Source organism: Amphibalanus amphitrite, unplaced genomic scaffold (genome assembly GCF_019059575.1).
Source record: "Amphibalanus amphitrite isolate SeventyFive unplaced genomic scaffold, NRLGWU_Aamphi_draft 000155F_arrow, whole genome shotgun sequence".
Lineage (NCBI taxonomy): Eukaryota > Metazoa > Arthropoda > Thecostraca > Balanomorpha > Balanidae > Amphibalanus > Amphibalanus amphitrite.
Genome location: NW_024881650.1, coordinates 345,656 through 360,936, shown reverse-complemented (window position 1 = coordinate 360,936; position 15,281 = coordinate 345,656). Strand labels below are relative to the sequence as shown.

At 52.1% G+C, this 15,281-nt stretch overlaps 1 protein-coding gene across 1 annotated transcript in view; it reads right to left on the bottom strand.

The window, feature by feature from the left end:
* LOC122383096 (peripheral-type benzodiazepine receptor-associated protein 1-like) overlaps positions 1-15,281 on the bottom strand; it is a 76,161-nt gene that overhangs the window by 51,011 nt on the left and 9,869 nt on the right. Inside the window, exons 3-10 of the mRNA XM_043369215.1 lie at positions 14,992-15,127; positions 14,213-14,317; positions 10,890-11,051; positions 9,988-10,623; positions 8,840-9,011; positions 6,869-7,200; positions 4,834-4,950; positions 3,208-3,315 (exon numbers count right to left, since the gene is read on the bottom strand). Of these exons, the coding sequence (XP_043225150.1) occupies positions 3,208-3,315; positions 4,834-4,950; positions 6,869-7,200; positions 8,840-9,011; positions 9,988-10,623; positions 10,890-11,051; positions 14,213-14,317; positions 14,992-15,127 (1,768 nt within the window). The remainder of the gene's footprint in view (positions 1-3,207; positions 3,316-4,833; positions 4,951-6,868; positions 7,201-8,839; positions 9,012-9,987; positions 10,624-10,889; positions 11,052-14,212; positions 14,318-14,991; positions 15,128-15,281) is intronic.

Sequence of the window (15,281 nt, the reverse complement as noted above, 5' to 3'; positions counted from 1 at the left end):
GCAACGCGAAAAGGGATATTTTCGATCGGCGGGTGTTCGGTTGTTCTTGTGTCGGTTGGGTTATCTATCCATTTCGGTCGATTGCTTTTTGACGGCTAAACGTTTTGGTTTGTGGAAAAAATATCCACCGCATCGAGGTGCCCGTGTCTGATAAGCATGCTTTCCACTTCAGAATCTGTCAAATGTGCTTTATAATTTAGGCGCGTAGTTTTATGACAAATTAAAGGCGTAGATAATTTTCACTAAAAATCGTTTTGCAGAGGTTTGAAACATTTATATTTTTAAGAATACTGTTGCTTGTCATGCAAACGTGATGATTGGATCTTGGAGATAATTGAATGCTCTTTCCAATGATAGCATTTTCAATTGTCAAACGTATCAGGTTAAGCAGCAAAATCCGTGTAATTATTTAGTGGCACATTTTGGACAAATACCATTTAATTCAGCGATTTTTTCCACATTGTTTTTGATCAATTAGCTTTCCACAATTTTTCCATGAGAGACGGTACATTTTTATTGCTAATAGGCGCTGTTTCAACTCATTCCGTCTGACGATCACCTGAAATTAATATAAATTCCAAAATCCGTCCAAAACGTCCATTTTTCAAAAGAAAGTGTCCTCCCCGGTGCACGTGGCGCGTGCCAACCCCTGCACCGCACACCATTCGATAGCCCGTTCGATTCTCTACACGATGCTGTTTTCCCCGTACCGGTCGGGCCCACGGTTACCGAGATATTGCACCGGGACCGGACCCGTCTCGGGCAAATTTGGCTGTTTTCGCCCGTTTTTGCCAGCCGATTAATACATGTAAAGTCTATGACGCGAATTTGCACTTTTTGGACACGCGCCACGCGCTCGCTATCGATCCGATTGAGCTGAGACCCATCAAAGGCACGTTGTCCATCCTTGTTCTATGAGTTGCGCAAACTTCAGCGCGGTAGGTGCAACGGTGTGGCCTGTAACCCGCGCTACGTAGCACCATGTCGCGACCTTCGTAATAGACAGAAACTACGTCACCACAAATAGTAATATAGATGGGGAACCATAGTTTTTTTTTGCATCTCAAAAGTATCTAGGTACTCTTTCTTGTCTTTGCATGATAGCCAAAGTACAGGTTTTAATGCATTTTTATAAGAGACCGTCTGGCGCTTATACGATTCCGACTTTCGACGATGATACGAATCAGACGATGTATAATATCTTACTACGACTGTCATAACGATGTGTGATGATTTGAACTGTATGGTTGTTTCAGCGTATGCACAGTGTAAAAAAAGGAAGTCACAGATCATTGATAGCACGAACCTGTTTCGCATGTCATCACATTTGTATCGTCTTTTTGTATTTCATATTTCAAACCAGTGAACAAGGCTACTCAATAAAGCCGAAATATTTGGTTTTTAACAATTTTTTACCTCAGTGTAGCCCGAAACGAATACGAATTACTATCATTTACCTGAGGAAGATTAGAAATGACACTTCGTCAATACGTTATATCTTAGTATTCCTCGTTGGCTAGCTGGAGAAGCTAGCAAAGATGCGGTGCGCGTACGAGTAGGGTCGAAAAAGATTCACCGCTTAGTTTACACTCAAATCCAGCTTTTTAACAGTAGGTATACGCACACTGCAAAAAAACATCCATCCCACTTTGTCGCAGTGTTGCCACAATGGTTAATAATAGCTGAATAATTCAATTCTTGAAATTCAATGTTATGCGTCTCCAGATTTAGACATGCATGTAGGTTTCGGATGTAAAATGACGGCTGCATGACAGCATGACGTAAACTTTAAGAGCCCAATGGCTCTGACCGGAATATGACAGCTTCCACTCCCGTTATAGCGTCAGGCTGTCAAGTCGCATACAACCAACGTAACTAGAATATCCGACAACCATGCGAAATCCTAGTGTGTACTCGTACATTCACGTCGTTTTAGAACGCCATTTCCGCCTGACATGAGGCGGCCCTCTTGACCCTTTGTGTTGTTTATTTTGATTAATATTTTCCAGACAAGCAAAGTAAAGTATAAATATAGCAAAATATAATATATCACTATAAAAACGGTTTCATTGTCAAGGACACAACTGAGTCTGACACAGGAAAGATGTATGTCATGACTATGAAAACTTCATTCAACAAAATTTACCATCTCAACATAAAAACGATGAAACTCCAAAGACATCCTATCTTCTTGAAAGGTGTCCGGATAAAATATCACAGTTGTTGCCCAATGCTCCTCAAGTCCTCAGTGCCCACTGCCCGCTGCCCCTTCCATCCTCAGCGTCCCGCTCCAGCCGCCGGAGATGGTAAGTAGACTGTGCCGCATGACATGAGTGTACGGCGGCGCAGTATGAGGTATGCTCGGCAGGCGGCTGCTGCCTTCCGCTCGGCTGGGCGTCGAGAGGCAGCCGCCGCCGGAGATGGTAGGTAGACTGTGCCGCATGACATGAGTGTACGGCGGCGCAGTATGAGGTATGCTCGGCAGGCGGCTGCTGCCTTCCGCTCGGCAGGGCGTCGAGAGGCGGCAGCAGCCGCCAGAGATGGTAGGTAGACTGTGCTCGGGGTTACATGAGCAGAGTTAATACGCATTACAAACGGACTACAATGGTGAGCGAATAGGAAAATCCGTTCCTGATACGCATTTACTTGCTCATGTAACCCCGGTATATGCCGCATCACACGAGTGTACGGCGGCGCAGTATGACGGCTTCCAGGCAGGCGGCTGCTGCCTTCCGCTCGGCTGGGCGTCGAGAGGTAGCAGCCGCCAGAGACGGTAGGTAGACTGTGCCGCATCACACGAGTGTACGGCGGCGCAGTATGACGGCTTCCAGGCAGGCGGCTGCTGCCTTCCGCTCGGCTGGGCGTCGAGGAGCGACTCGACTGCTGTCTGTTCGATTGTGACATGTTGAACCGTTGAGCTGTGGCTGTTAGGTTGTCGAATATAGGACTGTTGGCCTTATCTGGGAATACGAACCACACCACACTGTTGCTGAGTGGTCCAAGTCATTGTCGTCGGCATATGGTAGACTGGTCATCCACCGTCCACAGTGACACGTGTCGTCTATACTCACCACGGCCCGTGACCCGTGACCCGTGCCGTACCCAAAGTGACCAGTGACGTACCCAAAATGACCCGTGACGTATCCACAGTGACCCGTGCCGCCCATGCCCCTGCCGCCAGGAGACAGCTCCGCGTCGACCACTCACCAGCCGGCAGTGTCGGGTCCACGCGGAAGTCGCGCTCCGCCTCGTCACTCAGCACGCCCGGGTCAAGGTCGAAGCCGACGTGCGGCTGTCCGCCCACCCGCGAGTCATCTGAAGCCACAATACGACAGGTCATGACAGCGGCCTGAAGATAGTATGGCACCGAGTGGTGACACCGACCGCGCGCGGCCGAGGCCATCAAAAGTCACCGCGGGGACACATTCGATACCGATGACACATGGGTAATTGGTAAGTTCATACGACGCGGCAACCTCAGATCAATAACAGTGAGCCTTGGCAAATGGCAATGCGTGGTCGGGCAAACACTGTAGTAGAGGAATATCAAATACTAACAGAGCACTGAGCAGAGGTGGAACATGAATAGTTAAATGGGCTCGTCGGCTTGACAGTGTAATAATCGGCAATTAAAAAGGCTAATATACCTGTAAACGCTGTAAAAGTCACAAGTGACTGCTGCATAATCCAAAGGGCCTGTTAAAGTTACCGATGTTATTCAGTGATAAAAAGGGTCTGTCGCTACTGAATAGCTGCTATGAATAGCGCTACGGTGTAGAAGATTTCACACAGTAAATACATCTCATGCATTTCACAAGAACATAACAACAAAACGTATAAATGACAAACGAGTGTACCAATAATGCGTGATTTCTTTATGCCAGCAAATGAAAAGTTCCTCTCAGAGGCAAGCAATACATACCAGTCAAGGTTAAGTACAATCGAAGACTGCAATAATAGCGTTAACTTCACGCAATCTCATGCGCTTACATTCTTAAAAACATACATATATGCATTCAAAAATATACAGGGCAGCTCAACAAAGCCGATTCTTGCTTTGCACTCCCGGAAATCCTACAACAAATTGCTTTGTATAAAAATGCGCTATTCGAGGAGAGACCGATAGGGACCGGTATATACCGGTATACTACGGCAGGAAACGGCACACTATGGCAGGTACGGCACAATACGACAGAGAACGACACAAGGAACGGCATACTACGGCAGGGATATACTGCCTACTCGGCACACGGATAGGAACGGGCAACTAAATATATACGGCAGGGGACAGCCCACTATACGGCAGGGAACGGGTCACCACGGTAGTGAACTGCACACTAGGACAGGCACGACATATTACGGCAGGGAACGGCAGGGAATGACTCACTAAGGCAGGGAACTACACAATACGACAGGGAACAGCTCACTAAGGCAGGGAACGGCACATCGCCACGACGATAAGACAGGATGTGCGTGACTGACATGCTCGACAACGACATGCGTGCTGGAGGCAAATGGCGTGCGTGCCGCCCAGACGAGCTGTCCAAATGTGCAGCAGCGGCCGACGGGGGTTACCAGTCAGGGGTCAGGGTATGGGGTCAGGGGTAAAGGGCAAGGTGTAACGTGTCAGGAATCAGGATCAGGAGTTAGGAGTCAGGGGTTAGCACTTAGAGGTCAGATGGTATGGGCAAGGGATTTGGCCCAGATGCTTGTCGTTCAGGTCAGAAGCAGGGTCAGGAGCAGGGGTCAAAGGTCAGGTGTAACAGGTCAGGTGCCAGAGGTCAGGGTCAGGAGTAGGGGTCAGAGGTCAGAGGTCAGGGTCAGCGGACCCACCGGCGGCGGAGGCCAGCGGGCCGTCCGAGGCGCGCTCGTAGCGGAACGACTGGGCCCTCCTCAGCTCTGGGACGGCGCGCGCCGACCGGCGGCCGTGGTCCGACTGGCGCCTCTGAGCTGCGGGGCGGGGCGCGGTGGCATGATGGGGATAACAGCACAGCACGGCACTGTGTACAGCACAGCACAGCACAACGCGGCAGGATGTGAGGCTGAACAGCACAGCACAGCACAACACAGCACAGCACAACACAGCACAGCACGGCAGGAAGAGGGGCGAACGACGCAGCGCTGCCCAACACGGCACAGCATAGCACGGCATGGGTACGGCGGGCTGAGGGGTCCGACAGCACAGCGCGTCACAGCACAGCATAATACTGCAGCTGTCTGCTGTTTGGCTGGGTGGCCAAACAGCACAACGGGCTAAGGTGACACGGTGCGCTGAAAGACGTTACAGCAACGGACAATGGGCTGAGGCAAGTTACAGGAGTCCTAGATAGGAACTCTGACTCAAAGACAGAAGCACAGGAAGACAGTGAAACTGGACGTCGTTCAGATTAAGAAAACATTTCAGATGAGGTCAAGGCGCGGACAAAAGTCAATCAGGCACGCAACACGAGACAAGAGCGCAGAAACAAGAAGGATGCAGCGACCTGCTCGATATCGGACACTGGAACACAACAAAGGAGCGACAAGGCTCGTATTATATAAAATATGTATTCAACAAGGCCGAGACAGTATGTAGAGCCGAGACAAAACGGGAGCGCACTGCGTTGAGCCCACAAGGCGGAAGAGCTCCGGTACCCAGCGAGAATCAGCGGCCGCGGTGCCTCTACAGAGCATGTCGTGGACAAAGGTCAGAAGCAGGAGCTCGGGATGATTGCCTTATAATTGTTTTTTTTTGCGATTCTGTATGCGTAAAAGTGGCACCATTCTGGCGAAATTGATGCGTGTGGAAGAGCTCGGCATTGTATGTTAATCTACACATGGCTTGGAAGCCAATTTTGAAGAAGAAAAAAAGCGCCAAGCAGCAACCATGTCAAAGAGTTCTCAGGCACACATAATTCAGAGCGTCGGAAGTCTCAAAATGTGACAGTTACTCACCAAACAAATATTTTCGTGATAAACCGCCAAATAAAAAAACAGCATAATTTTAGTAGGGCATGAAGAAAGGCGAACATCTTGTACCTACCCAAAGAAAAATTCTGACCGCAAAGTGAGAACGCGAATAAATATTGTACCGAAGATGTTTTAGAAGAACTTCCTTTTAAAACAGCATTGCAGAAAATACCGCCAGCACAAATGAACCATTACGTGGAACGAACGGGGCCTCCACATGACTGGGAATTCGCAGCCTTATGTTTTCATTGCCCACTGCAAAAATAAATAACGGACGTAACACCACGTCCATATCGCGTTACATTACCGCTAATGGCACCCCAGCGAGAGAGGCGAGGCGTTGACGCAAATGCCAGGTCAGCGGAGCCGCGGCACGGCCTCCGAATTCTGCCTCATGGCGAGGGTTGAAATGCGTGTGCCAGCCGCATCCCCGGCTTGATCTCAGGCTACGTGTCATGTGGTGGCGACCTTTTCTTAGTTTAATAGCTAAATTGAATAACTTCATCACCGTAAGAATTGTCAGCGAGACCGGTAACGACTTACATGGGCATCCATGAAATAAAGTGTCCAACGATCGTGTGACATTTTGGATAAGCGACGTCAATGTCTTGTGTCACTCACCCATGGGCGAGTGGGAGGTGCAGCCGGCGTCTGAGCACCGCCTCCCACTCACCCAGCCGGTGCCAGAGCGCCGCCCCTCCGCCTGAGCCCCCCTTCCTGAGCGCCGTCCCCACTCACCCAGCCGGTGTCGGAGCCCCCCCTCCTTACCCACTCACCCAGCCGGTGTCGGAGCCCCCCCTCCTTACCCACTCACCCAGCCGGTGTCTGAGCCCCCCCACACACACATTCACCCAGCCGGTGCCGGAGCCCCGCCCGGCGCCCCCCCCCCCCCACACACACTCCGAGCACCCCCACTCACCCAGCCGGTGTCGCAGCGCCGCCTCCTCGCCGCCGCGCTCCTCGGCCCTCCTGAGCGCTGCTGCGGCGCGTTTGGCGCTGCTGGCGGCGTCGGCGGCCGTCCTGCCGGCCAGCTGCTCTGTGAGCCGGCGGTGGAAGGCCAGCAGGTCGGCGCCCACCAGTTTGGTGACGTAGTTGGAGGGCACTAGGCCGCGCCGGCCGTCCAGCGTCTCCCCGTCCAGGAAACCGTCCTCGTCCATACTGCCCCAGACGAGTACGGCGTCGCCGGCCTTGAGGCGCAGCTCCAGCTCGGGCGCCTCGTTCGGCGAGTGCTGGAACGGGTCGTAGGAGAACCTGCCCGGGCGGAGCGGGACGTTACATCCCAGCGGGAGAAGCGGGCCGTGCTAAAACCTGGGGTGGTCGGGTGGAAGTGAGGGAAGTGTTAAGTGAGTAGCGCATTTAACTGGAATCAGCGAACAATGATTTTCTCCTTGAGTGGTACGTACGTTACCTCTCCCTGGATCTTGGGCCAGGGGAGAGCCCCATTAGGCTCTCACCTTGAAAACGCTTTCCTACGGAAATGTGGCGTTTTAGGTACGGTGACAGTGGAAGCATAAGACAAAACTAAGAGTTATCGGCAAAAAGGTTTGTAAAGCGATGCACAAAAAGGTATCAGATAAAGATGTAAAAAGTCGGCGATACCGATAGGGTCATTATGTATGCCTCATTACTTGACTGCCTAAGACAAGCGTGATTCCATAAAGCTCTGGTTTTCAAGATGAATCTCACAGTATTGCAGCAATCAGCACCGTTGCATGACAAAATCAGACAGAAACTAACTCCCAACATAGATGAAACTGCAGTCGCAGAGCAGAACTAATTGAGCTACAAATCAGCAACCATTCGACGCATCGTCCCCGACAGTGGCACCACCGGGAGGGATCGGTTTGATTGCACCGATTGCACCGCGCAGTGCTGAAATGAGTACAAAATAATTTCTGAGCGGCCAAGGCTGGATGATCCGATGCGGAGCTAGATAAGCGGTAATTACAATTTTCTAGGAACATCACGTGGAGCTGAACGGTATAGTTTGGACGTTTCCAATCGTGCTTTGTAATAATGTGCCCTAAACTAAATCGAACGTGCATCTTTTATAAGCACCATACAGTGAGATGATGCTTCCGATGACATTGACAAAGGCAGCCACATGTGTTGATGTACGTGAACATATGCTGATGCTGCTGGCATCTGAAGCCTAATGTTGGTTCAGTGTGTCGTTTCGTCAGCAATGGATTGTTTCCAAGTCGATACGGGTCGGAAGGTCACTCTAAGACGACATTGCGAAGGCACTCGGCTCCCGACTGGTTAACCTAATCGCACGTATGGATTCGGTCGGCTGTTGAGAGCCCGCCCAACAAGGCCGTCTGCCCCGGCGGGCGGGCGGCCGAGCTCGTCGATCGGGTCAATAGAAGGCCCCGGGCCGGGTCGGCTCACGTTCAGTCGCATGGGCCGTGGGCTATCTACGAGATGCTCCTCCAAGGGATCACTTGTCAGATTAAATAAGCGTTCGGCGCGGCCAGCTACTTCCATTAGTTTATTGTATCGCTACGTATACCTACCGTTCGTGCCCAAGAAGAATCAAGGTCTTGTGTTCTATCCATTTGCCGGGAGTGTTTCCATGTGTATTGGACGTCTGTGAACGATTTCAAGACACAAACCTTCATATTTCTGGATGGATCTCGCAGCGTCGAACTTCGAAGACGCGGTCAACAACAAAAAATAAAAACCATTCAACCAAACTTCGTAATACGTCACATTTGTAGCGATACCTGCCGTTTCTAAAATCATTTTCATTTAGAGTATCCTGCTTCAGTAAAAGAAATGACAATCTGTGCGTCAATATACACAAAGAATAGGGGACAGGGGGACGAGCCCCGGAGAAGGAGCTTTCTAACTGAGATGCCCGGAGAAATCTGGGGAGTGACGGTCTCACCTGGCCACGTGCACCTGACATTTGCCCTTGCCCGGCACCTCCAGCACATCGATGATGGACGTCGGCAGCGCGGCTGGGTGCTGCGCCACGGTTGCCGCGCTGGCAGCCAGGTGCGCCGCGTTTGTGCCCAGCAGAGTGGCGGTCGGTGCGCCGTTTACGCCGTCCAGTCGACCTGAGGGTGACACAACAAGTGAAACAGCTGCATAATGCAGGCGACACCGGCGGCCGCGGCACTCGACGGTGCGACAACGCACTGCCGCGGCGCAGCTACCTCCTTACATAGGGCGGTGGCAGTTAAACGCTTTGCAGACCGGTGCATTCTTCATTTCGACCATTTAGAGTGGTCAGTTTCACATCATGGCTGTTAACAGTGGCTAGTTACACAAAAGTGTTGCACTTACAGGAAAGATAGCATCTTCTAACAAAGTAAGAGATAGTTAACATGCGGTAATGCAGTGCAAGTGAGTCCCTTTTATCTAAACAATCTTGCGAAGGAACAAAAGTAAGTAAATCGTTGAATGCTTGAACTTAGGACTGAGACTCCGTGATTGAAATTCCCTTACATCGCACAGACTGAAAATATTAACGATGGAGCATGTCTTTTGCCGATCGTTTTCGGTAAGCTGAGTTGAGCTGATAAACTAATATTCGATTTATTCTTACAAAACACATCATTTTGTAGAGAGACGTCATTCGGCATTGAAAAATACTCAGCAGAAATGAAAATTTCGTTTTTAAGGATTTTGGCATGCACTTTGTGTACCTGCCCTCATACAGGGAGACACGTGCCCATGTGTCCCTGAGAGGCCAGAGGACATACGACATCTAATGGCTCCCATTCCCGGATGCCTATATCCCCGCCCTCTATAGCACGTGTCGGACAAGATAAATAACTAAAGTAACCGCACAGACGCCTACTTAGGCTGTGGAGGAGCATAGCCGTAAACTGAATAGCCGTCTGGATCTCAAGATCACAACGGCCGGCATAAAATTACCGTGACGACGTAATGAGCTGAGCGGTATAACCGGCGCACAGCGCTCTGCCCGCGGCCGCTGCCAGGGCAGCACGCCCGCGGCGGCCGCGGTGCCGACTGCGGGCGGCTCTTTACCGGATCGGGAGGCTGTCTGCGGCCCGGGGCGGTCCTTACCGGTCGGGTGGAGCGCCGACAGCCCGGCTCCGGGCCGCCCCTGGAGCAGGGTGCCGGTCGCTGGCGCGGCGGACGTCAGCGGCCGGCTGATGTGCGCCGTCAGCAGGCTGGGCTGCTGGCTGATGTGTGTCCGCAGCAGCGCCGGCTGGCTGAGCAGCGGGGGCTGACTGACGGCGGGGAGAGCCGGCAGCACCGAGTGGCCGCCCAGCAGCGGTCCGCCGGCGGCCGTCACTCCGCTGTGACCCGGCACTCCGACACTGTTCAGCAGCACAGACTGCGTGGGGACCGCCGGCGCGGCGGGGAGCACTCCCGGCTGCCCAGACAGCACTGTCGGGGCGGCCAGGCCGGCCTGACTGAGAGCGCCCGGCTGGTGGAGCCCGGAGTGGTTGTGCACCCCGGACTGACCGGCCGGTCCGGGCTGACTGCTCAGTCCCGGCTGGCTGCTCAGCCCCGGCTGACTGGGGATGGCGGAGGGGTGGCTGGCTGTCAGCTGACCCGTCACTTGGCCCAGAGTCGTCCCCACACGGTTCAACGGCCTGGCTCCGCCGATAGACACTCCCCGCGAGGTCGAGAAAGTCGTCGGAATCGTGGAGTTGAATTTGCTAGTGGCAGCTATTGAAGAACTGGTGCTCAGGCCTGAAAAATAGCTTCAATTATTAACGCTGTCTAAATAAAGCCTCGGCCAGCTTAGCAGTCATGTTTTAGTCGAATGTTTCCTGAGTGATGCATGGTCAACAGAACGGCTAAAGCTATCCCACTTTTGAAGGATCGAGAAGTAGCCTGTCTTACGTCTTGGCGTTTCACTTTTATATAAGCACATCCTCATCTGACTTTTGGAAGTACTCCCATCATTTCAAATGAAGTCATTCGGTCCTCTCCTGCTGTTTCTGCGCGTCTCTCACCGATGTTGGAGCGGTTTTTGTCGAGCTCGGCCAGTATCTTGTTGTCGTTCTCGATTTTGGCCATGATGCCGTCGAGGTCTATGGTGGTTGCGACGGAGCAGGCCGGCGAGCGGCTGGAGGGCGGCGCCGTCAGCTGGATGTCGCTCGGCCGACCGGTCCACTCTGCGGGGGGGGGGGATACGCTCCGTGTCAGTCACAGTCGCAGCCGCAGGCGTGGCCGCAGTCGCGCACATTTACGTAGGCATTGGCAATGAGGACGGGCACGATTACACGAAAGGATCTGGTAAAATTAGTGATAATGGCGCAAATTAGTTCACCAGCAGTACATGGTAGGAGGAGAATCTCTCTCTCTCTCTCCCTCTCTCTCTCTCTCTCTCTCTCTCTCTCTCTCTCTCTCTCTCTCTCTCTCTCAGTTGGTCCGCCTGTCCCCGCGTCCAGGCCACTGAGCCGGCGCCCGTTCGGGGTAGGTAATCCACCCACCGCGCGGCACCGCTCGTCCGCCACCTCTCCGGGGAACGGGGCGCCATGTGGCGGCCGCCGCGCCCACCGCCTCAAACCGAATCATCCCCGCCGGCCGGCCCAGCTCATTCACCGGTGCCATTAGCTAAATGAGGCCCGTAGCTCAGCCAGTGTCGGACAGAATGAACCAGAGCCAGATCGAGCCGCACAAACCGGCCGAAAACCTCGCGCCGCCTGATGAGAAAAGCCCACGCGCTTTAGAAAAGAGTTCGTCATTCAATTTCCCCAATGACGTGTAGGACGGGATATGATTAGAAAGGCGTCGTTCAATTAAAATGAGAACAAAGGATTGAAAGAAAGCTTGCAGCGATCAACTTCAACAAAAATTGTAATAGCTCAAATGGTGTTAAAAAAAAAACGGTTGTATGCGTGCAAAGTATGTAATTACATTCCACCACGCTCCAAAGTCCCTACCCTGAACATGTGAGCGAAAAATCTAAAATTTTAACCCGGCAGTTGCTGGAGTATTTCGCCACCCACGTTTGCTGGGGGGGGGGGGAGGGCGTTAAACGCCCCCAGCCGATAACTCGAGAACCAATAGGCGCAGCGAAACGCACGAAGCGGGAAACGAAAGAACGCGACGAGACGCTTCAGATGAGTACTTTAAAGTTGAATTTTGAGGTCACAGGTCGGGTCAAGGTCAGGTCAAACACCTGAAATCGGGCTTTCAGTAGCATGGACTTCAGGACTTCGCAATGGGCGCCTCTCGTCATAAACTCTGTCAAAACGGTGCACAATCCATCATATAAGGCCTACAAGAGTATCAGCTCCATGTAGGGGTCAGTCAAGCATAGGTCAGGGTCAAGGTCAGGTCAACCGGGTAGGCAAATATCCCGAAAATCAAAACTGATATTCGCAGCCTGTGACACATGTTTTATGGGTAATTTGGGGCGTAGAATAGCATGGTGACATTCATTTTATCATATGTGTACGTGTTTGGCTCAAAAAGTTCAATTTAAGAAATGCATGTATCATGGTCGTGAAGTAGTCACGAGAAATTGCCAAGATTCAGTTCAAGATTTTGGAAAATGCGGAACGATAATCAATAATCGAAGATAGCCATTTGATTTTTCATGGTATTGGCAGGCTAATGGCGTTTACGGCATGTCTGTATGTCTATTCTGTGATTTTATATGATTTTTTGAACATATGCCGTTTTTGGTCGAAAAGGCAGAAATCATGACGTCACTAAAACCTCGATATCTCAAAAATTTTCAGACCGATTTTTTTGAAACTTTGTCAGAATACACTTTATTCAATTCCCTACAGGTACCCAAAATTTGGCCTGCGGCGCGCCGTTTTTATGCTATGGCCCGGCGAAAAAAGTGGGGGCGTTTAACGCCCCCCAGCAACTCGCGGGTTAAGACGTTGATTTCAGGGCAGGAGGGAGGCAAGGGCCATCCTGCTTAGTTCTTATTGGCTATGCGTAGTAGGCACATGATGGAAATGCACATAATGGATGCCTATTTCCTCTTATTGACCCAAACACATGATAAACGTATAAAATGCATAACAATACCATAATATCGTAGCAACGAAGGATATATCTGAGCGAGGCCTCGCTGAAAAGTCCGCTGCACCAGCCACCACAATTCATTCAGGCCGACCGGCCATTCCAGGCCGTTTCCAGTCGTCACCATCCTGACGGTGCTCATCATATTTCTCCATAAGGGCCTCAATTTCTGAAGCAGCCGTAGTCCCAGTCGTGCGTTGACTTTGTCTAGAATCTTTGTCTAACTGCACTTGAAACGTAACGGCTGCTAAAACCTTGCAAAAACAACTTGCTGCTTATGCTGTAGGCATGCATGCGTGTGTGGGCATAAGCTGATGGCGTCAGGCTCAATGAATGCTTCAATCATTTGTGATATACCTTTTTATTGCAAACTATAGGCACCAACAGTCAAAGCACCGCAGTGCTTCATTGGCACCTTGAGATGAAGTGAGTGTGTGCCGCAATCGTACCGACTGTTCTGATGTAGGTAAAACGTCATTGAGTGCCTTACATATCTGCGCCGCAACAAGAAAGCAGACGGACGGGGATGCCATCTGTGTACCTATTGTTAACGCATTAGTTGTCATGTATCGTCCATGTGCCGTTCTTGTGCAATACTGTGCCGTCTTGCGTTGTCGGTGCTGAAATATACTGTTCAATGTCCATGGGTCTCTGGAGCCGCTCGTAATTATATCGTCAATGCATCACCAAAGTGCCGTTCATGGCCGTTTATATGTCGCCCTTGTCTCGTTTATAAGCAATTGAAGTATGCGCTAGTTTTGTAAAGCCCATGTGCCGCCTACGCGCCGCCTACTCGTATGCACCGCCCATGTGTCTGTCGCTGATCGTAGCAAGTGGGCGGCCTCAGACCCAGTAGGCGGTCCCACGGTCTGCAGCATCCCACGCCCTCTCTGGCGGCCGTGGCCGCCGATCTCCTCGCCCGAGGTGCCGCCGCCCGCCAGGGCAGCAGTGCTGAGCGCTGACGGATAGTCCACCGTTCGACAGCCCCACTACCGCCGCGAAGTCGGGGGCGGCACGTCTCCGCGTGACACCGGCAGCCACGGAGTGAACCGGTATCGGTGTGCAGTCATCGGGACCCGGGCGTACGCGGCCGACACTTTGGTAGGAGAAAGGAGCCATCTTGGAAGGAATCAGCTCAGTTATGAGAGCCACGACCCTCTTGACGAGTCACCGTGGTAAGGACCTCCTGATCGGGCCTGAGAGGAGCTGCGATCGATCGCCTTTCCCTGAAGTGGCAGACAGTCGCGCTGAGAAGCTACATAAGCACCCCGCCGTGCTCGTACGTACTTACCGGCGGCCGGCGGGGGGTCGTTGAGCCCCTCCAGACTGGCGGGGGTGACGGCCGTTCCCAGCGGGCTGGAGCGTGCCGTGCTGCCGTTGAACAGCAGGAACGAGTCTGGGAAGAGAGGGACGCCGTGTCCGATCACCTGGGGACCGCCTGAATGGCGGCGGCAACACGTGGGAGCCGAGGGGGCCGCGCGGCACGGCACGGAAACACCTGCGCCACCTCTGCCGCCTCCTCCGACCGGGCGGAACACCGGCGACAACAATAAACGAGGCTCATCTCTTCGTAACAGAATGAATTCAATCGGTTACTTTCTTCCATTTATGTAAATGTGCGCCTGCACGACATCTTAAGCTTTCGAAGGGAATCTTTCATCTAAATGGGCGCAGTTTTATATCCAAACTTCATTCAGATCATTTCCATTGCTATCGACTTTTCGCAAAAAAGGTTATCACATTACATATTTTTGCATCTGCATTTCCCTACCAATATGCACGCCACACTGTTGATGGTCATACGCAATGCCTCAATCATGACGCGTTAGTGGTCCTTCTCCGTACTGGGCCAAGTAACACGGGATACTGGTGCTGGTGATACAGCGGCATTGTGACCTGATCACCCCAGCCAATGGTGGTAACAATATCGGAGCGGCAGCGATGCTCCGTGTGTCGTTAATGACATTTGAGGGTAGTAGGCTATACCTCTATTGAGTCTTGATGGGAATGAGCACGCCTATTAGCGTTAAATATGTTACCGAGATACTAGAACAATGTAGGTACACATACCTGGTGTGACGGTGCCCTCGGGACTGGCGTCTATCCAGTTCTTCGTCTTGCTCTGTTTCTTGATGGCGGCCATTTCCAGCACGAGCTCTTCATGGCGCAGCGACTGCACTTCTGCCTTCTTCTCCAGTTCCCGGAGCTAGAACACAAACAGAAAACTCTGAGCGGCGTGACGCATCATCGTCTTCCGGCGGTAGTGAGTCGTGACACTTCCTGTTCCATAAAGCTGCGCTGAGCTCCAGTTTAGCATGCAAGACTGGTGCCCGCTGGCCGGCGGGCTGTGCCGTGTAATC